At 36.6% G+C, this 27,347-nt stretch overlaps 2 protein-coding genes across 2 annotated transcripts; one reads left to right on the top strand and one right to left on the bottom strand.

Moving 5' to 3' along the window:
* On the bottom strand, positions 1-26,671 carry LOC134848092 (complexin-2-like). The gene is made up of 4 exons (XM_063865434.1): positions 26,307-26,671; positions 17,316-17,428; positions 16,160-16,249; positions 1-246 (listed from the first exon to the last, which is right to left on the bottom strand). The coding sequence occupies exons 1-4, from the start codon at positions 26,338-26,340 to the stop codon at positions 103-105; spliced, it is 381 nt and encodes a 126-aa protein (XP_063721504.1). The 5' UTR covers positions 26,341-26,671; the 3' UTR covers positions 1-102.
* Positions 2,847-4,591, top strand: LOC134847853 (maleylacetoacetate isomerase-like). Its single transcript, XM_063865089.1, has 3 exons — positions 2,847-3,273; positions 3,622-3,863; positions 4,322-4,591. Exons 1-3 carry the CDS (start codon positions 2,972-2,974, stop codon positions 4,456-4,458), a joined length of 681 nt encoding a protein of 226 aa, XP_063721159.1. The 5' UTR covers positions 2,847-2,971; the 3' UTR covers positions 4,459-4,591.
* Positions 26,672-27,347: the final 676 nt, after the last annotated feature.

The following is a 27,347-nucleotide window of genomic DNA, read 5'->3' as shown; positions in this document are numbered from 1 at the left end:
TGGTCCACGATATTCCTTTAAAAATCACACATTTTAGGAACAATTGTAACTACCTAAAATAGATTTATATCATAGCAACAACTGATAACTTTGCTGTTTTCTCTAGCAGCAGAATAGTGTCTTTGAGAGTATCTGTTGGTAGAATGGCTTGCTCTTCCGCTTGTTTTTGTTCGTGCCCGGGGGAGGGGCATGCATCTCCGCCTGCATCAGTGACGTCATCACACTGGGTTTCTCCTTCAGACGAAACTGAAGCAATAAAAACACCTGTCGCACTGAGTTGATAATGAAAAATAAGTCTTTAACTGTAAAGCGTGTTTTTGTGGTTCCTCAGTTTTCAAATTAGCATGTGAAATAGCGTTAACAAAAGTATGGAAGCTTTTAAAATACTTCAAGCTCTTCTAAAAAAAAACGATGAAAAGTTCAAGCTCGATATACTTCACCAAGCCTTATTCGTGCATGTACGATCGATGATGCATATTTGAACCATAATTCAAGCACATCAACCCTGGGGCAATGGTCCGAATTATTTTTATGTCACCTTTTCTTAGAAGAAAAGTTTGTAAAGGGGGAGTTAAATTGCACGTTTATACAATTCGTCTGATACTTTCTATCGATACATTATTTAACTGGCGTTTAACTTGATTTATGTTTAAGAAGTCCTTATGTTGACATGTTCAAATGGCAATATTTTAGAATGTTTAAGGCAGTCAGCTTTTAGAAAATGTCATACGAAAGGTATTGTTGTCCTTAACTCAAATTTGAAAAGATATTTCACCTGTGATCATTTTTCGTAAAGTTACGGGGGTTTAAAGATTGCCATTTTAGTTAATTTGGGACAATTAACGCGCGATATATTTCGCGTTATTAACGCGTAAGCGGAGAGTTAATCCATCTTAGAAATCGTTCCAAATTGGTTAAAAGAAGCCTATTTGCCATAATTGGTTTGTCACATGGAGCGAAATCTATCCTTTTGTACTGTATATCGCGTGTGGGGGGATTATTTTTTTTTTTCATTTTGTTTTACTTCATTGAATTTTTCCAATGTTATTACTGCTCCATAAACCTTAAAAGGCAGTCGGAACATTCAGGGCTTCGCCCTGATACGAGCAGTCTTGTTAAATAATTACGATGGATTAAGTTATTGATGGCAGCATGTGAGGTAACTACGACCTAATGAGGCCGGATAAAGAATATTATTTAGGAGGTTAATGTTTTTACGAGAAATAACCAAATTAATAGGGTGCGCTCTGCCGAAAATTAGTAACACATACGCTCTGCCTAGAAAAATTACAAGTCTCATTTTTCTGTCAGTAATCCAAAATTCGCGCATCTAACGACTGTAATCTTTTAATAAGTACATTTTAGTAAAATTTTACTTCATCAAAAATAAGTTTTGTGATTTTTTACAAAACTTATTATGTATTTATAAGTGAGCTCTGCCTAAAATTCATAGTTATAGCAATCCCTGTTGTGTCGATTTTTAATCAAAGTTCAACATCTGTAACTGATTTAAACTACATGCCTCGATTGCCTTCAAGAAGAAAACATGGTTTTATTTTAGTGTTTTTTTTTGCCAAAAATAATGTTCATAAGTGCGCTTTGCCGTTTGCTATTTTTTTTCGATGTTCAACAGGCAAGGCTAAAATATAATGAAAAATGCTAAAATAATATACATTAGAATGCACAATGTCAGCAACCGCTTCGAAGCCTCGTTTATACTTCTTGATAATCAGATACTATAATAAGTGTGGGTTCTAATATGTTTTTCAAGATTTTCAATGTTTTTGAAAAGTTTTCATGGGGGCAAAAGTTTGCCATTAAACAGAAAAATGATTTTTTTTCCATGGTAACATTCTTTGCCGCACAGGCGTTATCTTCAATCCTTTGAACCAGACATATTAGGGGCAGAACAAGTTCATATTAAGCTATTTTATCCCAACTCCTTTTTTGCGCCAAAAAATTGACAAAATTTTACACATTTTAAAAAAGTTTGCGTTTTAAAAAAATTGACAAAATTTTTTTTCTGCTATTGGCAAAAAAACAGTGTGTTGCAACATATTTTATGCATAGTAAAGGTGTCGAAACTGACGAATCGAAATGAGCTTTTTTCTACATTTATTCTGGGATTTTTTTAATGCGAAAATGCACAATTAGTTTATTTTTAGGTAGCAATGTACTTTTTTGGGTTTGAAAGGAATGGATTTTTTTAAATGAAAAAGTCAATTTTCACTGAACCGAATTAGCTTGATTATGAGGTACCAGTTGAAGGAGAATTTGCCTATTTGATGTTCACGCTCACATTTGTCGAAGAGTGGAAGAACCCCCCCCCCCCCCCCCCCCAGGATTTCGATCCCCTCAACAAAGGATCCACCCTACTGGATTATTTTTCGATATCCATTTTCTGCCGACCGACACTGAAATTTTTTATAAAGACGTCATTGGCGCCATTTTATACTCATTCTGAGGGATAGCGCGTTGCGATTTCCTGCGGCGCAATTTTTTTGTCCAAATAGGGTCTTCTTTATGTTTTAAAAGAGCTCGGAAAATCAATTTTTTTGACGTAAAAACGGGCACCAATTGTTTTAAAAATCCGCCCTATCTCTCCCTCGAGAAAATCTTAGATCCGCCCCTGATTTTGAATCTTAGATCCGCCCGAATTTTTTTTCACAAATGACGGTTTTTGTTTAAACACTTTAGCCAATTTACTTGTCTTGGCGTTCTCTTCTGGCAAATATATTTACTTGCTAAGCAAAGAGCAAACTCAAAATCACACTCATGTCAACTGAAAATCGCGTCTTATCTTAATTCACGTTTGGAGTTTACACGGTGTACAAACTCAATAATCTAAATTCACTTTTGCACGAATACGAATTAGCTTCAAGCTTTCTGAGCCAAAGAATTTAATCTTACCATATTTGTGTAATAGTTTAATCAAAATATTGTTCAACTAATAAAAAGTTTTTCATAATTTATGGATTCGGAAATGTCAAATGTACTTCTGTATAACTACTTTCGCAGCTCTTGTTCGTGGCGTATTCGTGCTTTTCTCGCCTTCAAGGGAATAAAATACGAGTACAAAGCAGTCAATCTTCTCAAAATGGAACATAAGCAAGAAGAGTTTTTGAAAATAAACCCTAACGGTCAAGTTCCAGCTTTAGTTTACGACGGACATGTGATGTCCGAATCAAGTACTATTCTGGAGTTCCTGGAAGATATGTACCCAAAAAAGAACCCATCCTTGCCCTCAGATCTTTTTCAACGACAAATTGTTCGGTATGCGACGAGCATTTATTGTTTCCTGAAAATAGTTCATTAATTTGGGTCTTTTGCTATATTCCCAAAACTGATCTTTTTGTTTTTTTTTTCGAAATTTCTATCAGAATTATCGAATTTGATTGCTTGAAACTATTTGCCGTCAATCAGTATCAGTGTTTTCATAAAAAAAGGAGCTTAATTAACTTTTTCGTAATTTTGTGCCGTAAAACAGAAAAGACTAATTTTCGATCAACTCAAATTTTCATTCTGAAGAGGATTCACATATTTTTTAGAAAAAAAATGAAATGATTTTGAAAAGTTTACAAAACGTAAAGTTCATCTGTGAAATGCTCTTCAATGGAATAGACAAATGTGCTATCTAATTGGAGGTTTCATTCAGCCAATTCAGAATCCGTTTTTGGCGGGGAAAATAGCGAGAAAATTTGTTCCTGACGACGCTGAAAAACAGGACGTGACCAAGAAGGAATGGTCCCATGATGCTATAAAAGTAGGGTTCATGGCTTTTGAGAAGTTGCTGCAGCAGTATTCAGGGAAGTGTAGTTTCGGAGATGAAATAACTATGGCGGACTTTTTCTTGGTCCCACAAGGTACGTTTCCTTGAATTTATCTTAAATTACTCTCCCTGGTCATCGTTTTGACCCACTTGTCGACGCAATTTGGAGCACGGGAATTTGGAGAGAAAAGAGTTGTTTTCCACCTTTCTTTTTTCAGGGACTCTACCCCTTTTAAAAAAAAAAACATTTTTCCATTTTTAGCCGACTGAACCTAAGTTTTTTAACGATGCCTTGGAACTTTGGTCATAACCTTCCAAAAAGTGTTTTAAAACGTCGTTTAGCCTAATTGTGAGAATAATGCTTGCGGTGATAATTTTTTGTCAAAAAATGGGCTTTTAAATTTTTGAAAGCTGTGATTTATTGATACAGTTTTTAGCTTTTTATCTAATTTCGTGAGAACCTGCGAGTATTTGAAACAAGTTTCTGACATTTCCCGGATTTCAATCAAGAAAAAGTCTGAAACGTGAGACTTAAATCGGTATTCGTTTCAGTGGCCAATGCTATGCGATTCGATGTGGATCTGACTGAGTTCCCGCTCATCAAACGAATCAACGAAACATTACTAGATGAAGAGTGTTTCAAATTGTCCCATCCAGACATTCAGCCGGACAACCCCAACACCAAATAGAGCAAGAATAATCTTCAAAATCATTAAAACTATTAAAAACCAAATTCTTACTATATTTTATCTATCAAAGTACCCAGGTTTTTTTAAATAATACTAGCCTAATAGATGATTTAATTCAAGCTTTATCAGGAAATCTTGTTAATGACGATCCCATTACGAAAGAATATTGGACAAAGCTCTCTATCAAAGTTACAAAAGTCTAAACCTACGCGAATTTGCGGTAAAACCCATCCAATAGATGCCCAAAAATATGCCTGGCTTTTTTCAATCGTTTACCGGTGGCACAGAAAGTTTGCAAATAGTTTGGTCAGCCTAACCAAAAAATATAATTATAATTATCTTGAGATCAAACTTAACACATGTTTTACCAATCATCATTTTTTTGTAAAATTGCCCGTTTGATCAATTCGTGAGGGATATTTATAACGCGCTAAAGATCCTTTAAACTTGAAAAAGGGATAATTGTTAACATGATGCTATTTTTTTATTTTTTTTCTCAATTTTTCCAAAAATTACGTCGCAGTTATTGAAGGGCACTCGGTAGTGAGAGTTTACTTGTTTGCAAAATTAAGGCACAATAATTTCGAGCCAATCGAAATACGAACAAAATGTATCAGGAAATACAGTCTTCTATCTAATTTGGAAAAATTGGATCTACTTGCCAATTACCTCCCCTTTTAAGAATGTGGAGGTAATTCTTAAATAGATTGAGGCTACAAAGATATTCGAATTTCTGGCCAATGATACAACAAAATAATATAAGCAAATAGTAGCAACAGCTGGTAAATTATACAAGAGGTAAATTAAAAGGGAGCCGAATGAATCTTTAATAGATACATAGGGGGGAGTAATTGATAAGAAGACCCAAAAGCTTACAGAGCCGAAATGTTCGCTAAAGCTCTTCATCTATCGATGATAATTGTTCCGACTTTCGAACAAAGTGGCCAATATCTATGCTGTTTATAGTTTTTTAAAATCAATTTTTGTCTTACCTAGGCGTTTTTGACGGAATATCCTAAGCTCAAATTCAAAAAGATCTCTCACCTGCGATATTTTTTCGTTAGGTTACGGTCGTGTGTAAATTACTGATCTGGTGATATTTCACCTGTGTGTGGTGGTATTATGCGTGAGCACTACTTCATAATAAAACTCAGAGAATCAATTTTGTTTCTTAACCGTAACGACAGCCAATGGCTGTACGCATGTTGAACGTTAACTGTAACGTTGACCTCGACAGTCATATGACGTTACGTAATGGAATAATATTACATATAAAATTGTTATAGGATCATATTATGACCTCTACGCCACATTCCCCCTTCAATTTTGTTCAATATAAATCATCACATCAAATAAATATACTATCCAAATGTCTTTAATAGTCCGATAATGTAATAGTTTTCAAAATGTCACTTCATTTTTGTCGGTCATTTATACCCACTATTTTTCCCCATCACGGTAAGGCTCCCCATTGCAGATTTTCCAGTTGTTCCAGAATTTGTCTCTGGTCGTCTCCGGTCATGCTTATAGCACAAATTTCATCTGCTATATCCAGATCATCCGATGCAAACGAGCCGCTCGAATCGCCGCTGATGTTTACTACATCCGCCTTCCCCGGTATCATTCCAGTTCGAACGACTGTTGTTCCATCATCTTCTAAAGCCCGTTGTTTTTCCTCCGTTTGTACTAAATTTCCCTCCGGTGGCTTTTGCTTCGCTCCTGGGCAGCCCAAGGCGTGCACTGTTGTACTATGTCCCGATGTTCATCTCGTTTGATAGGTGTGCTGATCTTAACTCGTCGTTTGATCTGCACTGACGTCCCCGACTCTTCTCCAATTCGCTCCAGTAAATCTTTCCCTGCACGATCTATTGCCTCACGCGTTCTCTGTATTTCCGCTTGTGCAATGTGCAATGTCCACGGACTTCCCCAGATCAAGGTTTTTCTGCTATTCCTAATCCTAGCTTCTAACCGGTGGATTCTAACCGGGGATTGTAACAAGGGTTGTGACAGGAACCCGTCTATAGCATTGCCTAGGGAATCTGCAACCGAGGAAACCCCCGCTGTGTGTTTAACAATTCGTCTCAGCTTATCCAAAGCATCTACAAAATTCCCAGATACCTCCTCGCATAGCCCCTTTATGTCTTCCTGCACATAGTCCTGCCCTAATAAAAACGAGACGTCTCCCTATCAACATAAGTCTCCTCCGCGCTTATCTTCTTTGGGCTGGGTATTTTCTGTGGTGAGATGAAAATCACCGGTTCCTTCGTTGCATGACCCCTAATCTTGTCCTGCTAACCATTCTTAAAAGCACACTCGGTATTGTTTTTGACGGTTCCTCAGGTTCTTCGTCCGATGTGTCTTCTGGCATGCTAACGGAATTTACTTGACTAGTACCGGTGGCGATTGCACCAGAAGAAAATTGTTCTCCAAGAAACTTTGGTGGCCTCCTTTCTCGAATTAGCCGTGTGTTGTGTCGTGTTGCAACCGTCTTTGATGACGTCCCTACCGTCCTTTTCTACTTGTCGCTTGTCCGCCTAGGTTAAAGTGTTCTAGGTCTTTGATCTTTTAATTCCATCGGCTTTGCCCTGGGCGATGATGTGTCTTCTCACGAGGATTGTGGCTCCTTGGTCACCCCCATCCTCTGAGTCTTCTCCTTTCTCCTCCGCTGATGATAGCATCATCTGGAAATCCGGATGGACGGTAGCCTCCATTTGCACCACACTCCCATCTTCCGATTTCGAGTATGGTACAGTTTTTCCCGAGGGCGGATGAATTACCGATGGTTTCGCCTTTGGCTCGCTTGCTCCCCTTGTGCTCTTAAGCGGTCTGCAGACCTCTCTGATGCCAATGGTTTCCCGGCTGTATTAATCTTCATTTCCTATCCCAAAACGACTATATACTACTGGGTTCTCCGGGGACATTAGTCGTTCCGATGAACTATCAATGTTTATCGGGTTTTCTGCGGATCCTCTGGTATTTATTCCTCTACGGCCATTGGAAAAACCTTTCCAGGTGAGTTCTCCGCTGTTTCCGCCGTTGCTTTAAACGCCGCCGTTTTCCTTGCATCCCACTCTTGTTTCCCGCTCGACTTCATTGGCTGACTTTTCGTACAATGTGCGTCTGAGGCCTTTGGTGTTTCCGACTGACTGCCTAATTTTATTGAGATGCCATATTTATGGAACATTTCTCCCGAAAACAAGGTAACCGCATGATCCATCTCCCTAAGTATTTTTTCTTTGAGTTGTTCAAATTAAGGTTACGTTTTGAAACGATCCTTGAATTTCCGAAAAATTGTCTTATCTTTTCCTGGACATGTAACTCTTTGTGTGGTACATTCTCGACATTTGCACTTCATGAAATTCCTGGGACTACTGTGCCCGAATTTTGCGGGTGTTCGATACGCTCGAACATGTCCATGGTTGACTCGTCGTCTGGTCTCCCGTAGTCTTGCATTATCTTGGCATGGAACATCTTCTTGTTGCGATCTATTGAAAACAAAACATTTTGCCAAAACAGATTTTAAACCGAGAGGCGCTACGTGATACCGAGTGCCAGATCGTGTTCCGTTTTTTACTGAAATGTGCTTCAAATGGGGTACACCCTAAAAACTGAGGTATAGTTGTTCTTATATTGAATTAGAATTAGTTCTGAACAGGTTTCAAACGGGTTTAGGTTTCTGGAATGAACAAGATATAGCTCTTTCACGTGTGCGGACACAAAGTGCGGAGACAACGTTCCGCTAGGCCCGTGGACCGATGCATTCCTATTGGCGCAAAAATTATTTGTTTGTTATTTGTGTACAAAATTTTCTTATCGATTTAGCAGAAAATTTTGAGCCTTGATAGGTTTTAATCACCCGTGGTATTGCATGTAGCGTTATTTAGTTATCCACGTTTTTGTTACAACCGCCGTTGTTGTACGAATAGTTACCTGAAATGTTAGAAAATTCGAGAATCGATTAACGCAAATTAGCAAATACTTTTTTCGTACCCCAGGTTTGTGGCAACAGGCCCAAAAATCTACTAATTTTTTCTGATTTAGTTTTTCCATTGCATCTAAATTGCGATGTCCGTCATTGGTATAGCTGATTTGAAATTCTTACACGATTTAATGCACTCTTTGCAATTTACCGCAGTAAAATGAATTTGACGAATCGTATGCGGCCAGCAAAAAAAACTAATGGGTACACACTGCATCTTGAGCAGATCAGCATGGTCCCTGTGTAGCCGTGCCATTATAGGTGCCCGTAGCTTTGGTCGATTTACCATGTTGTCTTCCATAAACAAAATCTTGTTGGAATTATAAACAGTTTCGACTCGTTATGGCTGAAGAAAGGTCCAAGGTTTTGAATAGCTGTAAAATCTTCAATCAAAAATGCCTCCATAACGCAGCTCAAGATTTCATCCGTTTTCGTTAATACAGAAGTAAAATCGGCATCAAAGAGTTCCGGCAAATCAAAAATAGTTAATCGAAAAAAGTTTCTTCGCAGTTTTTTTTCCGATTACGTAATTCGTGTTCAGGTTTGTTTGTAAATGACATTCAGATTTGTTTGTCATTTGCCGCGAAGCTATCTTTGGCTTATTCATGTACCAACGGCGCTATTAACCGATTAATTGCCCTAAACTGCGCAAGAACAAAAGTATTGTCTAATTGTACATTTTCGCGGGTTCACCAACTGAATGGCGAGATATGTAGTCAACCAACCTCATATTGTTTCCTGATATATGTTTGATTTTATAATTGAATGGGAGTAATCGATCCACCCGTTGACCTAATCTTGTTTGTGTTGTTTTGGAATTCTTTTCCTCTGAAAAACACAATTTAACGCTTTGTGCTTCGTGAATAACTTGAATGGAGCTCCAAGAAATGTTTATAATAATGAGTCACTGCCGACACAACAGCTGGCAATTCCAGTTCGTTGAGACTATACTTTAACTCTGCTGCATTCAAAAACCAGGAAGCATACAAAATGGGTTTCCATCCGTCAATGTAACTGTTCTAGGGCAGCCCTAGGCCTTTTTTCGACGCATCACATTTCACATAAGTTGCTTTTTTCACATCAGATTGATGGTTATGCACGAAATGGTCAACTATGCTATTCATCGTTTCAAACGCTGCATCGTATTCCCTTCCCCATTCAAACCTCGAATGCTTTTTCATTAGATCCCGGAAAGGTTCTATTGTAGCCGTTAAGTTCGGAATAAACGTAATGAATTGGTTTATTGGTCTAATCAATGACCTAATAACCGTGATATATTCCAGGTTTTCCATGTTGACAATCGAGTCCACTTATCTTTCCAGCGGCACTGTACCTTTATTAGATTATTTGAACTTCAACCAAACGATATCTTTGGCGAAAGTAGTGCGCTTAATTCATTTTACGGCAGCTTTATGTTCCTTCGTCTCATGCGAGACTTTTCTTAAAATTTGCCAATGGCGTTCCACCGACCCCCGGGTTGCAATTAGGATATCTTCCAAGTGCACATAAACCCTTCGCAGATGGCCCACCGTCGAATCCGTAACCCTTTGAAATTCATCAAGCATGTCCCCTAACCCATAAAACCTGGTCTCAAAGGTCCGTTACTGTTTGGCTTTTGGTACCGAGCTCCGATAAATTTGCTTGTTTTTCAAAATAGATTTTAATGCCAAATTTACGGAACCGTCTCGTTTCGCCGTTACACCCGTAGGTAAGATGAAACAGTTTTCGGTACATTTACTTAACTTTACAAAATGACCTTCTTGAAGCATGCTTCTCATTGTCTCTTCGAAATTCGGTAATACAAGTGTTGGGACTTTTTTCCCTTAACTTGTACTGGAGCTAACGTTTCGTAAAAATTTGTTCGAACCTCGAAACTTTTGAAGGCCCTTTTTCTTTTGATCAGCTTCTTGATTTTTTTTAGTATACTTTATAATAATATACTTACGTTGGACCGGTGATTATTCAGCGGCCGAATCACTGGTAATGTCATTTTCCCACTTCATTGACGGACCCTGAGCTTTTCTTTTGTCGCACCTCAATACCCTGTGCAGGCAGAAAATTGTTTTTAGAGATATCACCTTAACCTCCCTTTGTGATATAAAAAATGGCTCCCTGTGCTAACCAACGTTCCGATTCAATCTCAATACCTCAAACTCGTCGTCGTCATGTTGTTCGAACTTGCGAATGACAATTGTCTCATATTGCGTGAGTTCGTACGATACGTCCCTCGCTTTACCGAAGTTTTCTTGCAAAACTTTGCGAAAGGACCTCAGCAGCTGCAGGTGTTACAAATTATATTTTTTGCTTCAGAATAATCCATGTGGTTTGGTTTCAGAGGGTTTGCACATTTATGACGTTTGTCTAACGCCGTAATGTTGAAACCATTAACCGGTTCACGTTAAACGTAACTCCCACTTTGTCCTGTATTATTGGAGACGGAATTGTTTGGTCGATCGCTATTAAACCTTTTTCTACTAAATTTTGGCAATCTTCCACTAACTTTCTTATACATGAGTTGGCCTCTCTCGGATTACAGCAAAATTTAAAGCATCACGGTTTGACTCAGCATTTCCATGCACAATTGTTTTTTCACTTCTTCGTTTTGTTGAAAATGAAAATGTTACGTAGTATCGATTCCCTTCGATCTCCGAAATCGCATCCCGGGCTGAGATCACTCAGTGCCCCCAAATAATTGTTCCATGCTTTCATTGTCCCTCTGTTTCCGTCCAAATAATGTAATTCTCCTAATAATAACATTAGGTTCTTTTTGGAAAGTATGCATTGATAATTTCCACAACTCAATGAAAGTAAAATCCACATTCTTTGGAAACAAAATGGGTGTTTACGATTAAACTATCCCTACTCCTGTTTGCCCAATGACAAAAATAGCTTCGGTTTCAGACGTTTGTTCGCTTCACCCCTCGTCGATCACTTGAACATTCTCCGCCCATGTTCCGCCCTCCGGTGCTCGTCGTCTTGCCATAGCGTTTTTGTCGCGGTATTTGTCGTCTTTCATTTCATTTTTGCCAGTTCGTCCTCCATTGTTGGTGGCTCCTTCAGTGTCGGATAGGGGTTGTGTGGCAATACATTAACTTGTAACAAATCTTCTATGTCATTTTCTTCTTTTGCAATGACGATTAGTTGGAATCTTTGAGTCCAGTCCTCCCACGATGCCGTGGGTTCCTTGGAAGCACCGGATCAGAAATTTCAAGGCCGCAATAGGTCGAATCCGTATTTGACCTACCATGTGGAAGTAAGCGTGAGCACTACTTCATAACAAAACTCAAAAGTTAAACGTAAGAGAATCAACTTTATTTCTTAACCGTAACGCCAGCCACTGGCTGTACGCATGTTGAACGCTAACTGTAATATTAACCTTGACAGTCATATCAAGTTATGTAAAACAAAAATATTAATAAACCATATAAACATGTTATAGTATCGTATTATGACATTTACGCCACACTGCGATCTTTTTGTGAGGTCACGGGCCTTTGAAAATTGCTGATTTGGCCCCATTGGGATAACTACGGTGCTATATATTGCGTCCGTATAAAAGAAGTATAAAATTTTTGTTTTGTTCTTGCCGACATTCCAAGAACAGGTGAAATATTGTCAAAAATGGATGTGTTGTTGACTCACAAAAATTTATTTTCAAATTTAAGCGTAAAGTATGCGACAAATTATTAATGCTCAGAGAACATTATTATTTGAATTGGGATCTTGTATATCTAAATGTGTTACTTGAAGCTTTTCAAATAGAAAAGGATGAATAAAAAACCTCCATTCAATTTTCTTATCAAAAGCTCTTAATAAAAACAAGTAAGTAGATTTCTGTGGCAAAAACAAATAAAAATTTTTGGTTTAAACTTTGTTGGTTTTAATTGAAATTCTTTAACTAAACCAATTTAGTTGGCTTTTTTGGGCTTTTCGCCCAGCAACTGCCTTACCTCTCCTTGTTGTTTTGATCAATCCACTTCGGCTATGTTTTGCTCTCTCTCACTTTGAACTCCTCACAAAAAGCTCGTAGCCGGTCAGTTGTGATCCTTACTTTTTTGCGCCAAATTCAGATTCGATTGAAAGTTATACTTTGAAAAATGCATGCAGTATAGCGAAAGCGTATGAGTAATTTGTAGTTTGGTCTTTTTTTGTTAAATACGATAAGTATAAAAGTACACAAAGGTCGAGCCCAAAATAAGTTCAAACCCTTACAGATTTTGTCTCTCTTATGGCTGAAAACCCTAGTGAAGTAAAATTGGCAACCACCTCCCTCAAATGGGAACTAAGGAAGCCTTTTTTTAACGAAACTCAATGGACGGATACTAGAGACAATTTGACACGGGCATGCAAAACACGGACCACGCGGACCGCCTCCCCCCCCCCAGCTCAAGTAATAACGGTTACCGGATTTGCAGAGAGCCCTATTAGAACTCAGCATCTGGAGGTTGGAATGGGACGAAACTTTTATATGTGATAGACTTAGGTAAAGTAAGCTTAACTTTAGAATCCCAGACCCAAGCACCCCTACTTCCGGTGTTATGGCCCATGCAAGTAGTCCCCACCCCAACTTCCAGAAGTTGTTGCTCGGAGCCGACTGAACATAGGGAGCCAAATTTTTCATGTATGATAGGAAGTGGCAAAGGACATCATGTAATACAGTTTGAGCAAAATTCAGAGGTTGAACCGGAATTTATTAGTTTTCAGAAAAAACACTACTTAGACCAGAAACAGGCGATTTACGCCAAATTATGAGCAAAGGCATATTGATCAAATAGCGGCAATAGACCCTAAGCACAAATCCTGTAAAAAGTGTTCTGGTAAGTGAAAACCCTACCGCAACGTCTTCAGTTGTTAATAGCATTTTCTCGGGAGAGCTGAAGTTAAAACTTAGGAATGTGATAACTAGGGAAGTATTAATGGGATACGGACCATTGACTACCGGCTCAAATACGGACCATTGACTACCGGGTGACCCCAGAGCGACCTTTAAATGACCTTTGGATGCTTAGGACTAAAATTTCAAACCATGGGAATGACACCGGAAAATGGCGTATACCCCAGCCCAGCTCTCTGAAATGATAATTATTAAGAATGGAAGGGAACTCATCTTCTGGGAACTGAAGCAGAAGCTGAAAAGGATATGTTTCACATTGTAACATTGTAGTTGTGGGATTAATTTTGGTGGATGTGGCGAACATTGGGTTCAGCTTAGCTTGGCGAAAAAAGGGTTTGTTACAAAATCACCCAGACTAAAGAAAAAAAGTCCCAGGTGAAATCGGCAGCAGTAAGAGCGCGGCAGGGAATTTAGGTCTCCTAAATATAATGAGTGGACGGTAAAGTTACTTCGCTGCCCGGAGTTGACTTTTTGGCTTAAATTGAGGCCGAATAGACCAACTACGTTCCTTGATAGCTAGAAGGACGGGATTGGAATTATGTGTAGATAGAGTGTTTAGATGCTTAAAATGATTTAGTTTCGCATGAAAAGGATCTCCCCCTCCCTCCCCTCGGAATAACACAAACATTTATGGTATAAATAAAATAAAGACCTTGGGAGGCTCACTGAGTAAACAAAACCTTGTTTGGATTTTGAGTTGAACTCGGAGCTAGAGTTCAAGGAGGCCAGGAAAAAGTTGATCAGGATCGTATGAAAATTGATTGTTTGGTCGGATTTTGACACGTATCGCATGCCGGATATCTATTAAGCGTGACAATTTTGTTGAGAGGAACCGAATTTGGCCCTTGCAAATGTTGACAAGTTGAGGGGTGTACAGAAGAGTGAATAAAGTGCGGAGGGTGAAATTGGATTTTATGTTGTCAAAATTTACTTGGAGATATCTATAAAGAACTTGCAATTTAAGACTATTGTCTTCAGTGGAAGAAACAAATTAGGATCTTATGTAAGAGTTTTAATAGAAAAACATAAAAAGCATTAGCAAACAGCCACCTTTTAGGCAGATCAGTTATTATCACGTAACAAGATAGTTGGTTCTCATCAGACAGTTAATTCTCATTATAGCTGGTTCTTAACAAGGACTCCTGAAGTTAGCGAGATCAGTTAAAGCATCTCAAAAGATAAGTGAACAGTAGAGACACCTAATTTTAGCAGGTCGAACTGAGTAGTTGTGTGAAATTACGGAACGTATATGGATAGTTAGGATTCTCTAGGGAGGTAGAATCATTAAGCAGAATAACAATAGTCGATAAATCGCGGACCTTTTCCTTTTCACTAGATTATTAGGCTTTTTTCCAGTCTCCCTTCGATTTCAATTTTGAAAAGCTTATTTAACGTTTTCATAATGCAATGAAGTTTGGTTTCGCGTGGTGAACAAATCAACAACTGCGAACAGATTTGTTCCTCATACTTTTCAGCTTAACATCACCAATTTGAGCCCCCTCTCAATTCTGGTGACAAAAGTTTTCCAAGTCCTGGGTATTAAACTTTTCCTCCCGTTAAAACTATTTCACCCACCTCACTTTGTTCGGCCAACCGAAGGCACCAATATATTTTAAACTTCAACGAAGAGCGCGCGCCAAAACAAAACGCTTTTTTGTAAAACTTTGGCATAAATTGTAGTTCGAAAACGTCATTTTTGGCCTTTTTTACCATTTTTTTGTGGCGCTGTAGTTTTCGGCAAAATAAGTTTTTTGATAGTATGTTTGGGGGCGTTTTAGAAGAAGTGTGTTATGTTTAATCAAATAAGGTTTGAAAACCATTTTTGTCACCTTTTCTAATCGCTATTCACGATTGTATTATCATTGTATTATCGGGTCTTGAATCTGAAATATATTTTAAAATTTCCTTGTTACTCAAAAATGTTACTCCTTTGCTTTAAAGAGCTGTTCAGTTAAGTTTGTAATGATTTGTCCTGCATGTAGTAATTTTTGATCAGGAAGCAAAAATTAAACAAGAAGTTTTGCTTACAATAAAATGATTTTGATCACTATGATCCCTGAATTCTGATTGCCATATTTTTTCAAAGGTTCTCATTTTGCTATACTTTTTTACGAGACATTTCAAAACAATTGGTCGGTGTAATAGAAAACTTTGTCAAACTGGGGACTTTATAGGGTTTAAGGGAAACTGTGAAAACCAAATAAGTCAACACAACATAAAGGAAAAAGTCAATTGTGTCAAGTTTTTCCAAAACTTCGCCCATTCCCCTCTGTGAACATGAAGTAATAAAAAAAAAATTTAATGCCGGCTTTGTTTTTCCGTTGCTTTTTTAGTCATAATTCAAACAATTTCATGATTCAAACATAATTCAAACGATTGAGAGTTTGAGAGTTTCAGCAATCTTAAGTCACAATTTCAGGCCTGGACTCAAAGCAGTTAAGGAAACGATAAAAACGTAACGAATATGATGGTTTTTACTTCATTTCAACATTTATTTAGTTTTTGTTTTTTATAACAACCAAAACGTTGTATTATTTATCATAGATTTAAGTTTCAGATTTCTCATCATAGTATTTAGTTTCAGCCTATCAATTTTAAATATTATAGATTAATTTTGAGCTTAATGAGAGAAAAAACCTAAATGCTTTAGTCAGGCCCGGATTAAGGATTTCCCCGAGAAGGGGGTTCGAATAAGTTTCCAAAAATAAACTTGTCGACCGAAATGGTTTCCTCTAGGTTTCCCAGAGCACTATGACGAACCTATTTTAACCCTATTTTGACGACGTTTCAAGGAATTTGGTGGATTTTTGAAGTGGTTTTAGCGTCACCTTTTCCCTGGTGTGCTTCCTCTTCTTTTCTCTCTCCACCTCAGCATACATGTGTTTCTTCTTCCTCTCATACTCCTGCATTGCCAGTGCCTATAAATTAGTCAGCAAAATAAATAGTGAAATATGTCCAGTCAATTGTCAGGTAAAGTTTGTAGCCAGCCACAATTCGTACCGGTAGAATGAGCTAATACTCATTATTCACGCGCCTTATACCACTCGTGACGAAAGTAATCGGCTGCAGAGCAAGCGTTCGCTACTTTTTAAAACCGTGTATCAAATTTTTGCCTGTTTTGAGTTGCCTCTTGTCACAAATTGGGGCTTGTTCCGAATTTTTGTCTGTAACGAATTGCCACATGTCTCAAATTGTCGCATGTAGTTAAAACCTCCATATTATTCGAATACCAAACCGCTAAATTAAGGCTGTTTATTTTGCACCGAGTTATCTGTTCAAATTTGTTATTGCATTTCGAATCAAGACTGAAGGGGTTTCATTATGGCATTTACTCTACATACTTTTTTAATCTCAGACTTTCACTCAAAATAGGTTTTTTTAATTTAGAAAAAAAATCAATTTTCTCTTAACAAAGTTAAGCTATGGGCGAAAAAATGTTTTGTTTAAGAAATCGGAAGCTCTTTCCCTTTCTATCTCTAACAGTTTTATCCAATTGAATTCAGATCAAACGAAAAAATCTAAATTCAGTAGCATGAATCTAAAAAAAAAACGATTTTTATGCTGGCTTTTTTAGTTTGAATAGTTTGAATAAAAACTAGGGAATTAGTTTGAATAAAAATTTCTTGCTATTAAAATGGGTTGTTTAAAACTTGGTGTGTTTTACAGGTAAGAGCATTTATTCACGAGCGAAAGCTGTTTAGCTATCTACTAGCTGTTTAGCTATCTACTAGTTCTACAAGCTGTTTAGCTATCTACTAGCTGTTTAGCTATCTACTAGTTCTACAAGCTGTTTAGCTATCTACTAGCTGTTTAGCTATCTACTAGTTCTACAAGCTGTTTAGCTATCTACTAGTAACCTCTCTTCCGCCCCTGCTTAAGAGTTTTTGAATTTTTTGGACTGTTTCACTGGGTTGCGTAATGTTGCCAACCCTCAAGCTACAAAGTACAGAACCGAAGCACAGCTTTAAGAACCGATGAACTGACCTGATTCAGCTCTCCTTCATCAGCCCCGTCTTCCTCCCCCTCCCCCTGCCCCTCTTCTCCGTCCTTTTCTTTGTCCTTGTCCTTGTCTTTGGGTAGCAGACCTTTGATCCGGTCTAAAAGGAAACCATCGCTTCTTTATTTTTTACCCATGAGGTTAACAGTGGTAAAGGAACCCATTACTGGATTTTCATCCCATAGAAGTTTTATTCACTGGAAATCATCCTGGTTCCGTTGTCCATTTATATAAGAAATGGTATTCAAGTCAGGTTTATAAACAAATGTTGTTTCAGTAAAAGATTTAAAGAATGTTCCTAAATCACATCATTGAACATAGTAAGCCGATTGATACGCAAAAATCATGGAAAATTGCTTCGATTACATCTATAGCCACAAGAAAATAGAAGGGTGACCGATTGCTGTGCAAGAAGCACAGAAAGTTCCGACTCGGTTCTTGACTCAATCCAATGACATTTTGTGTTACTGGATTTTGCGCCGGAGTAAAAGAAAAAAAATCTTGCCTGAAAACAAGGTTCCTCCCCATTTTGTGGTTCGGGGTGAAAACGACTTCGAGTTTTTTTTATCAGTGCTAAAAAGGTTATTTTATTCTGATTAATGATCACATGTTCAGATCGTTTTTCGTACACAATTTTTTTTTCTAATTTTTTTTTGCAGTTCGAATAAAGAGAGAGAGAGAGAGAGAGAGAGAGGGGACACTTTATTGTTTCAATATACTTATGCAGTTGCAGAACTGATTGTATAAGAATCTAGTGTACAATATTACGCAATGGTTATATAACATAACAAGAAAAAACATAAATTACTACGAGGTTGAATCAAATATTTGATTTAACAAAATAAATGTCCTTGGATACGGAAAGACTCTCCTTATTGGGTAACAGGGTGTCATCTTTTCCTATGATGAAATTTTTAATCAGAGTTTTTGTCAATGTGTACGGCAGTTTTCGATTAAACAAGGTTCGGATTATTGTGTTAAGGTTCCTGATTGATGTAAATAAGAAAGACTTACGAAGGAAATCAGTTTTACATGTTAAAGGGAACAGTAATGTTCCAGTTCGATGGTTATAGCGGAATTCAGAATTTGGGAATCTTATATGCGTGAAAGATGGGGCATCGTTTCGGCATAACCTGTGAAGGTAGTGTGCTGATCGGTACTCGATAATATTCCGAGCAGTAGGAATTTTGTGCTGTTTCCTTAGAAGTGTAACGGAATCACGTTTGCTTATATTCATTATTATCCTGATTCCCCATTTTATTTGTTTTTCGAGTTTCTCAATATTATCTTGCGTACATCCGTTTAAGAGCATGCATGGATAGTGCAAATGGCTCAGTACAAGAGTATTTAACAGGAGAATTCTAGTACGCAGAGGGATTTCGTCACGGATGCATTTTATCGTTTGGATTGCTGTAGCCATTTTTTGTAAAATTTTGTTAATTTCTTTGTCGAATGTTAAGCTTATGTCAATATTGACGCCGAGAAATTTAACTGTCTCTGTTAAATTAACTTGATAATTTCCAACTTTCAATGAAAGATTTTCAGTTAGTTTCTTTTTCGACGGTGCAGAAAATACAATGAACTGGGTTTTGTCTACATTAATCATTAATCGATTTAAGTGAAAATACAAGAGAATTTTATTGAAATTGTTTTCAATGCTCTTTGTTGCTGTTTCGGGATCTGAATGAAAACTAAGCAGAGTCGTGTCGTCGGCATATTGTACTAACGTACATGATTTGTCTATTGTTTGTGGTAAGTCATTTACATACAAGTTGAACAGCAGTGGTCCTAGTACAGTACCTTGGGGAACACCTTGCTCTAATTTAAGCCAATCTGAGTGTTCGCCGTTTACTATTGTCAATTGCTGTCTGTTTTCTAGAAATGACTTAATAAGAGTTGTTGCTGACTGTTCAAAGCCAATGTGACTTAGTTTCCTTTCAAGGACTGAATGAGAGAGTGAATCAAATGCTTTAGATAAATCAAGAAATGCAGCCGCTGCTATGTTATTTTTATCGAGATGGAATCTGATTTTTTCTGTTTTGTATAAAAGAGCATCATTAGTTGAATAACCTGGACGAAAGCCAAATTGTTTTGGATTTAGAATATTGGAATTTGCTAAGAATTCGTGAATTTGGGATGAAAAAATTTTTTCAAACAACTTCGATAGCGTGGGTGTAATAGAAATTGGACGATAATTTACTGGATCTGTCGAGTCGCCTTTTTTGAATATGGGAAAAATGTGTGCCTTTTTTAAGGTATATGGGAATACGGATTTCGAGATGCATTCATTGATAATCATCGTAAGAATTGGGTTTACAGTATTAATGCTGTCTTTTAGAGCCCAAGCAGGGATTTTGCTTGGTCCTAATGGCTTGTTTAAGGGAAGTAATAAAATTGCATCTTTCATTTCTTTGTGAGTTATGAACCTGAATTGAAAGTGCCTATTTGTTTTGCTGTGTACACTGTACTCAGTTGGTACATCTATGGGAGGATCTGCGTTTTTGTATTCTCCTAATGTTGAGAACCTGTAGTTAAGGAAATTTGCTTTCTTCTTATTTTCAATTATAGTGTCGCCAAACGAATTCCGTAGATCACCTATTTGCGTTGACTGTTTCATGGTGTTCCTGATAGAGTTTATGAAATTCCATTGTTTTTTTGGACAGTCAAGCATTTTGAATTGAGCTGTTTTCTCTTTCTTGTATAAATGTTTTAGATGATTGTTGTATTTATTTCTTATTCGTTTATAGTTTTCAAAATTGGCATCTGTTCTTGATAATTGATATGCCTTTAGAAGATTTTCTTTTTCCTGTTTTAAAGGTCTATTGACTGAGTTAAGTACTTTACCAGACAGCTGTAGCTGCGGTTTATTTCGGATATACTTCTGCTCTAGTGGTGCGTGAGCGTTTAGGGCATGCGAGAAAATATCTTCAAATTTTATTAACATTTTAGAGATATCGTTTTCTTGGTAGACGAGAAACCATGGACTCTGTTTAAGTTCCTCGCAGAACCTATTTTTACAATAATTGGTTTTGTTGAAGCGAAAAGTTCGAATTGGAATGGCTTTTTCGAATCGTTTTAGTTTGCTAATACACATTGTTATTAAATGGTCCGTGTTTATAGGTGGTTCTGCTACAATAGTTTCTTTACAAAGAGATTTGGTTGCTATAATATTATCTAAAATGGATTGGCTGTTTTTAGAGTTGTATGTCGGTATCGACTTATTGGTTATTGACAAATTGTATGGTTTAATAGAATCGCTGAGAAATTTAGCTTCATGTTTATTCAAGTAGTTAATATTGAAATCTCCCAAAATCGTAACATCTCGCGCTTCGGAGGCAGCGTAATCGATACCCTTTAGTGTATCTTCTATAAAAATTTCCTTGAATTGTTTGTGTGGATTGTAGGCAATAGCAATTATCTGTCTTTTTGATTTTTTTGAGATGATTGGGCTATATTCCACCCAGAGTCCTTCAAAATGGGAGGGACGTAGATAATTTAAATCTTCTCGAATCTTAGGGTTAAATTTTTTTGGAATAAGAAGAAGAGTACCACCACCTGCGTGTTGACCAGTGCATTTTTTGTTACGGTCGCATCTAAAAATTTCATGGGTTGTTTTGCAGAATGAATAAGTTTGATGATCGCATGTTTCGTCAAGCCAGGTTTCCGTAAGACCGATAATTGTGTTTGAGTCAACTATTTCTGACAGGAAACGCATTTCCATGTGTTTGTTCTTTATGCTTCTACAATTTAGAGTTATATATTTGAGGAAGTTGTGGTGTTCCTTTGCTTTGTTTGCCAGGATTTCATATGAAAGTGCGGGACCTGGATTGACTTCGATGTCCCCACATTGAAGAAGCAGGATTTCCAATATTCCAATCTGAAAGGTTAGTACCACAACTGCGCAATAGATGCCAGCTGTGAATCTAAAGTGGCGGTTAGACGTCATGTTTCTAGTTTTGAGTAGTGCGGTGCTGTTGGGTTCATTGTACTTAATGGGAATGCTAGTTAAAAGGAAGAAAATAAGGAGAGTCTTTAAAAGCCATTGGCTAAACATAAATTTGATAGATCCAGATCATTGGGTAATAGACTACTAAAACAGCATTAGTATGGATAGTATCTATTATGGCGTAAGTCATAATTACTACGATTGGTATTCATATAATTGTAGGTTTGATTGTTGCTGAAACCATGGCTCGCAAGACTCTTTGGGTGCTCGGGGCCCCACGAGACTTGGCTTGAACCAGGTTTCATACGATTCCTCTGAGGGTGCGCTGGGCCCCTAGAGTTGGAAGTATTCGGAGAAACAACTCGAGGTGATAAGCTGGATAATGGTAGCACCTTTTCCATGATTGCATTTTTTAAAGTACTAACAGAACGCATCAAATGTACTTCATCAAAGAAGATTGACTGATAGTCGTTTATGCTGACAATTTTATCGTATATAGGAACAATTTGATACTTTTTTTTCTTAAATTTATGGGCAATAAGGCTGTTGAATTCAGTTATACGTTTACCACTTACAGAATCGGGTCCCGACTTCACAGGCGGGACTTGGCATATATTGATTATTGTAGGTGAAAACTTTGTCTCAATTTCACTAATGGTGGCGCAAAAAGTTTCAAATATATCATCTACAGGTTTGTGTAGTTCCCTTGTGAGTGAATTGGTGCCGTCCTGGAAGGTTACTGATTTCAGCTCAGTATCGTCGTACTTTTTCACAACTGATTGTTTCTCGCTGCAAAATGACCCGCGGTAAGAATGAACGGCCACGTCTTTGGGCAGCTCCTTCGTGTCAAACTCCGCTAAAAAACTCGAACCAATAATCAAGTTTTGAGTATCAGTGGGGATTACTTTGGCAGCAAAATCAATAGGTGCTCTGAGTCCTTTTGCGTTTTGATTACTGTTTGGAGGATTACTGGATGTTGCTAGTACATTGACAAGGTTATATATTTGAACGTAGTACTTATCTTTTTGTTCGGGATTGAGTTTCGTGAAGTCGTCGGGCAGCATCAGAAGCATTGGTGTTGACATTGTGTGAAGCCAGGAAAATGCCAGGAATAATGGTGCTGTTGGTGTCAAGGATAATATGCTGAAGTTAGTAGTCAGTGCCCAAAGAATGGCAACTAGTGTCTCATCACTCTCTATTTAATAAGTTTATCACAACAATTAGGCTAACTCGAAAGACAAAATGGATTTCAAACTTTCATTAACTCTACCTGTATAATTTATCTTTTTGTCATGTAGTTTTGCATAAAAACCAATTCTCTTAAAATGTTCATCCCTACTTTTTGTACCATGTCTTGAAGAAAAAATATTTCATCTAAAACTTGTCAGTCTGATCTGTGCGGTCAAATAGATTACTCCAAACGGTCTTACACGTCTTGAAGAAAAAAATCTGATCTTATTCTGATTTGGTCGATCCAACTGAATCCTTCAAAAGGTCTCAAAGGTCTTGAGCAAAAAAATATATGTAATCTATAAATTCACCATCTGTTCTGGTCAGATAAGGATCTCCAATCGGTATCACTCGTCTCGAAAACAAATATATCTCAACTAAAAAAGTTTTCAGTCTGAACTATTTGGTCAATTTAAATACTCCGGAAGACCCCACAACTTTTTGGGGAAAAGTTTATCTCATCTAAAAAAACACCATCTGATCTGGTTGGTCAAAAAGAAACGTCTGAAGTTCTCATTAATCTTGTAGAAAAATATCTCATCTGAAATTTGACAGTCTGATATGGTCGGTAATATAAAATTCTGCAAAAGATCTTACAGGTCTTGAATAAATGTATAACTTACCTAAACTTGACCTTCTGATCTAGTAGCCCAAATAGATTCCCCCTAAAATTCTTACTCGTCTTGAAACAAAAAACATTAGTGAGCTCAATGTCTAATCTGGTCAGTTAAATTGAATTCTTCAAAAAATCTCACAGGTCTCCCTATTAAATTTATTTCTACTAAAACTTCATGATCTGATTTGCAACAAGGTCTCACAATCTCCAACAAGGTCTCACAACCTCAAAATCTCCAACAAGGTCTCACAGGTCTGGAAGAAAATTCATATCATCTAAATTTTTCTTTTTGTTATGTCGATAAAAAAAAAATCTTCCAAATGTCTCGCAGATTTTTTTCTACAAATTTTATGTACAAGTTTGGCACAAAATTTGTGTAAGCTGATGGTTTCGATATTAAAACTAACTTGAAAACTAACAGTAGTTATATAGGAGGGTTTAGGATTAACAACGGATCCTCAAAAATTTTGTGAAAAAATGTTGATCTTTATTACAGTTGACGTAATTGTATTTCCGAGCTTTCTTGATTTTCTATAAAAATCCTGTTTCGTAACAAGTCCAGTTTTGTCAAAACTTTTTCAATGCTGCGCCATTGGTCGCCAAGTTGACTGTTTTTGTAGATTTCATTAACCCGTTTTTTTTAATAGCGAGCTGTCCATTAACCATTCGCTCACCATGAATTATTTTTTTCTATTCTTTAAGTGAATAGAAGTCGGAAGAAACGTTTCTGCACAAAAAATTATTGTTCTCATTTTTGACAAAAGCTATGAAACAAATAGTCTTGCATTGATTTCATAGTTAAACTTTTATCCGATGGGTTTGTCAAATTCTGAGAGGCTAAAACTGTCATTTTGGCAGTTTTGAATGACATAAGTTTTTAGCTATATTCAACTGTAGGCGGCAAAAAAGCCGACTCAAAAATTATCAAAAATTTGAATGCAGGCAGTAATCAGTTTTGGTCCAACTTTTGTACGCAGCATTTTTTTCCTTGCCACTGGAATGACAAAAAAGTTAGGCAAAAGTTAGGCAAAAAACTAAGAAAAAACACGCATTCAAATGCAAAAAAATTTTAAGGTCTTCACTTTGAAATGAGCAGGATTACTCAACAAAAAAAGCTATTGGTTTTTTCAAGCAAAAAAAATATAACTCGAACGTAAAATTGTTTGCTTTCTGCTGAGACGCTCATTTTTTGGCGTTCAAAATGAAGTATTGGACAAAAGTTTTTAAAATAAAAAAGTCTGGTTTTTCTTTCGGAAAATATTGATTTACAAAACAATTGTTTATTTTTTTACTTTTGCAAACATACCTAGACAGGTCGTTTTTTTATACATGCACAATGACGAATAAATTTGATATAATTATCTTAAAAATGGGCATCTTGGAACTTTTGGCTCATTTATTTTTTTATCTCTTAAATATATTTCAATTTATAATCAGGGCGACAAATATTGTTGAAAGTTATGTTCTGGTTCAGAAAAACTTCAAGAAATTTTGTAGGCAATTTAAAAGTCAACTCACCAGAACAAAAGCAAATATTTTCATCTCCCATTCACTTCGATTTATTGTTCAACTTGAGACAATTCCACCAAGTTCAGTGCTATTTGGGTCCAGTTTCTCATCCTCAGAAAACTTTAAATTAGTTGTTCGACAATTCAATTAAATTTTTTGGTAAATTTTTGACATTTCCGCCTCACCTGTGGATATATTTTTGTTTGGATCATTGAAAATAGAAAAGAGGTTTGAATTCGGGTGTGTTTTAGTCTAGTGGTTGTGTTTTTTTTCTTTTTTTTTTGTTTTTAACGCAAAATCAGGTATCACAAATAATCATTGGACAGGTTTGATTGATATATCAGATCAAAGCTCTTCGAGTCGTGATTGGAAGCATTTTTAAAAAATTCAAAAAAGTTTCTACTGTTGAAAAAAAAATGGTAAGAACTTGGTTTTTTCTATTTTTGAAATTTCGAGCGAGTAAAGCTATTGGGTAACGTTTGTTATATAAGAAAGTTAGAAATTTAGGTAAAAAAAACATTCAAAAACTTAAGAGCAAAAAATTGAAGACAAGAAAATGAAAAAATTTGTTGAAAAAACTTTCATTTTTTTGAAGAACCATTGCATTCGCTGATGCCTAAAATTTGACTTGTTTGTATAATTGTATCATCACAGCAAGCGGCTATTTTGGTTTTCAATTGCGTTCTGCCCATAGGCCATTTTCCGATTGTCTTGTACCAAACTGTATGCGCATGCGAGTAATCTCGCTTACACAATTTAATCAGGTAAAGCATATACACTAAGCAAGACGGTTCGTATCAGATGGAAGAACACAATGTTTTGACTTCCGTTGAAAGTCTATGGAAAAGGTTTTTCAAGTAAAAATTATCCCAAATTAGCAAAATAGCAAATTTTAAGGTAAAAATATCACAGGTGAAACAATATATATTTTTAAATTTGAAAAAAAAATTAGTAAAATTCAGATGATATAAAAAAGAGTTAAATAATCATTTGGTCTGGAGAAAATACCACCCGAGCAGAAATCTTTCATACTTTTCTTCGAGAGTCGAAACAAAAAAAACTTATTTGGAAAAAATAAGGCAAGCACTTATAAACAAGTTGACAGAGAAAATAGTTCACTGTTATTACAAAAAATATATAAATTAAATCAGAAATTATCCTTGGAAAAATCAGAGAGTTTAGAAGTGACGCTTGGAAAACAGAAAAAAAAGACAAGAAAAAGCGGATATTTCAGAAAAACAATTTGAATAAAAGAAATTATCCTGGGAGTACTCAAAAAAACTAAAAAATATTATAGTTCTGGTCAGTCCTCAATAAAGTTTTCGAGCAGAACTTTAAATGGGATAGATTTCTTCATAAAATGCTTCAAAAAGGCGGAGAAAATAGATATTTCTTTTCAAAAGCTTCAACGCATGTCGCAGGTGATTCCAAGTACCTTTTTTGAACAATAACTTGATTTTGCGATCGTGACTTCTCCTCATACATTTTCATACAGGCCATGTCTCTTCATAAATTTTCAAAAAATTGAAACTGAGCTTAAGGTTTTGGTTCTAGTGACAATTCAAAAAATTCAATTCTGGTGGAAATATATTTTTTAAATAAACCTTAAAAACCTAGCATGTATGTCCGAGTTTTGGTTTTCTGGTGATTTATTTGATACTTGTACATTGTACTCACTGACAACTAGCATCTGGAACATCATCCCCGCCATTGCAGCTTCTTCAGTCAGATGACTTTGCAAGCAATGATACAGTAAACAACAATTTTAGAATATAATTTAGAAAAACTGTTGAAAATAGTAGGAATCAGGTTGCTTTGAATGTAGTTTTGCTAAATTTAATAAGACTGTATTTATATTTGTGTTTTTTGAAACCTGATTTTTCTACTGAAAAAGAAATTATTTTGGGTTATCGCTTTTGTACAATTGTTTTAAAGTATTCAGCATTTGATATTACACAAACCACAAATGTGATTAATCATGTACTTTTGTACAGTTTCTTTTAGCAATGTATTATTTCTTCTGAGCTTTTTTTATTAGTTATTGAATCAAGCTATACGTCATTTACAGACATTATATCACGTAATGATCACAAAAGTAAAAAAAAATCTTTCAAGTAATTTTTTAAATTGTTTTAAGACATCCAATTAAATGAAGAAATAAACTAAGTATTCATTTCAAATGAGCATAAATAAGTCTTATAAAATCTGCCCAAAATCCACATTCTTACTCGTTGCCTGAAGTTTTTCTTCTTGTAGAGAAACCAAACAATTCCAATTAATAATCAAGTGATTATAAGAAGAAAAAGTATCGATAAAGTTATAGTCAGTGGGTTTGATTTTGTGAATTTTGATGAACTTGGTGGTTGACCGTAGGGGTACATCATTTGGTTATTGCCCCCGTAAGGTGCCATTTGACCCCCGTAACCTCCCGCCGGCGGCATTCCTTGATTTGGGTTATATTTTCCATCTTCAAACAAACTTTTCTTTTCCATACCTTCTTTTGTAAATTTATCGAAAACAGCATTACAACCGTCCCATGTACAACACGTAGAATGACATTGATACCCTCGGTCTGGAACTTTTTCCAGCTGGAAAAAAGCCATGATGGTTCGCTGGCATAGCGGGTCAGGAATCGGGTCCATGCATACCTGGGCAGAAGGATAAAGGTCGGGCCCGAGTTGAAATCCATTAGCCGACAGACACCCAAACGCGAATATT

The sequence above is a fragment of the Symsagittifera roscoffensis genome, chromosome 6, assembly GCF_963678635.1.
Source record: "Symsagittifera roscoffensis chromosome 6, txSymRosc1.1, whole genome shotgun sequence".
In the NCBI taxonomy this organism is placed as follows: domain Eukaryota; kingdom Metazoa; phylum Xenacoelomorpha; order Acoela; family Convolutidae; genus Symsagittifera; species Symsagittifera roscoffensis.
The sequence above is the reverse complement of the archived record's forward strand: the minus strand, read 5'-3'. Positions and strand labels throughout refer to the sequence as shown.

What these genes read in the sequence shown, in the direction of transcription:
- LOC134847853 (XM_063865089.1), top strand. Translation starts at nt 2,972, where the DNA reads ATGGATTCGGAAATGTCAAATGTACTTCTGTATAACTACTTTCGCAGC. An exon ending in TTTCAACGACAAATTGTTCG is followed by an intron (nt 3,274 to 3,621) that starts GTATGCGACGAG and finishes TCAATGGAATAG; the next exon opens with ACAAATGTGCTATCTAATTG. An exon ending in CTTTTTCTTGGTCCCACAAG is followed by an intron (nt 3,864 to 4,321) that starts GTACGTTTCCTT and finishes TATTCGTTTCAG; the next exon opens with TGGCCAATGCTATGCGATTC.
- LOC134848092 (XM_063865434.1), bottom strand. Translation starts at nt 26,340, where the DNA reads ATGGCGGGGATGATGTTCCAGATGCTAGTTGTCA. An exon ending in ATGAAGGAGAGCTGAATCAG is followed by an intron (nt 16,250 to 17,315) that starts GTCAGTTCATCG and finishes ACTAATTTATAG; the next exon opens with GCACTGGCAATGCAGGAGTA. An exon ending in GGAAGCACACCAGGGAAAAG is followed by an intron (nt 247 to 16,159) that starts GTGACGCTAAAA and finishes TTATTGCTTCAG; the next exon opens with TTTCGTCTGAAGGAGAAACC.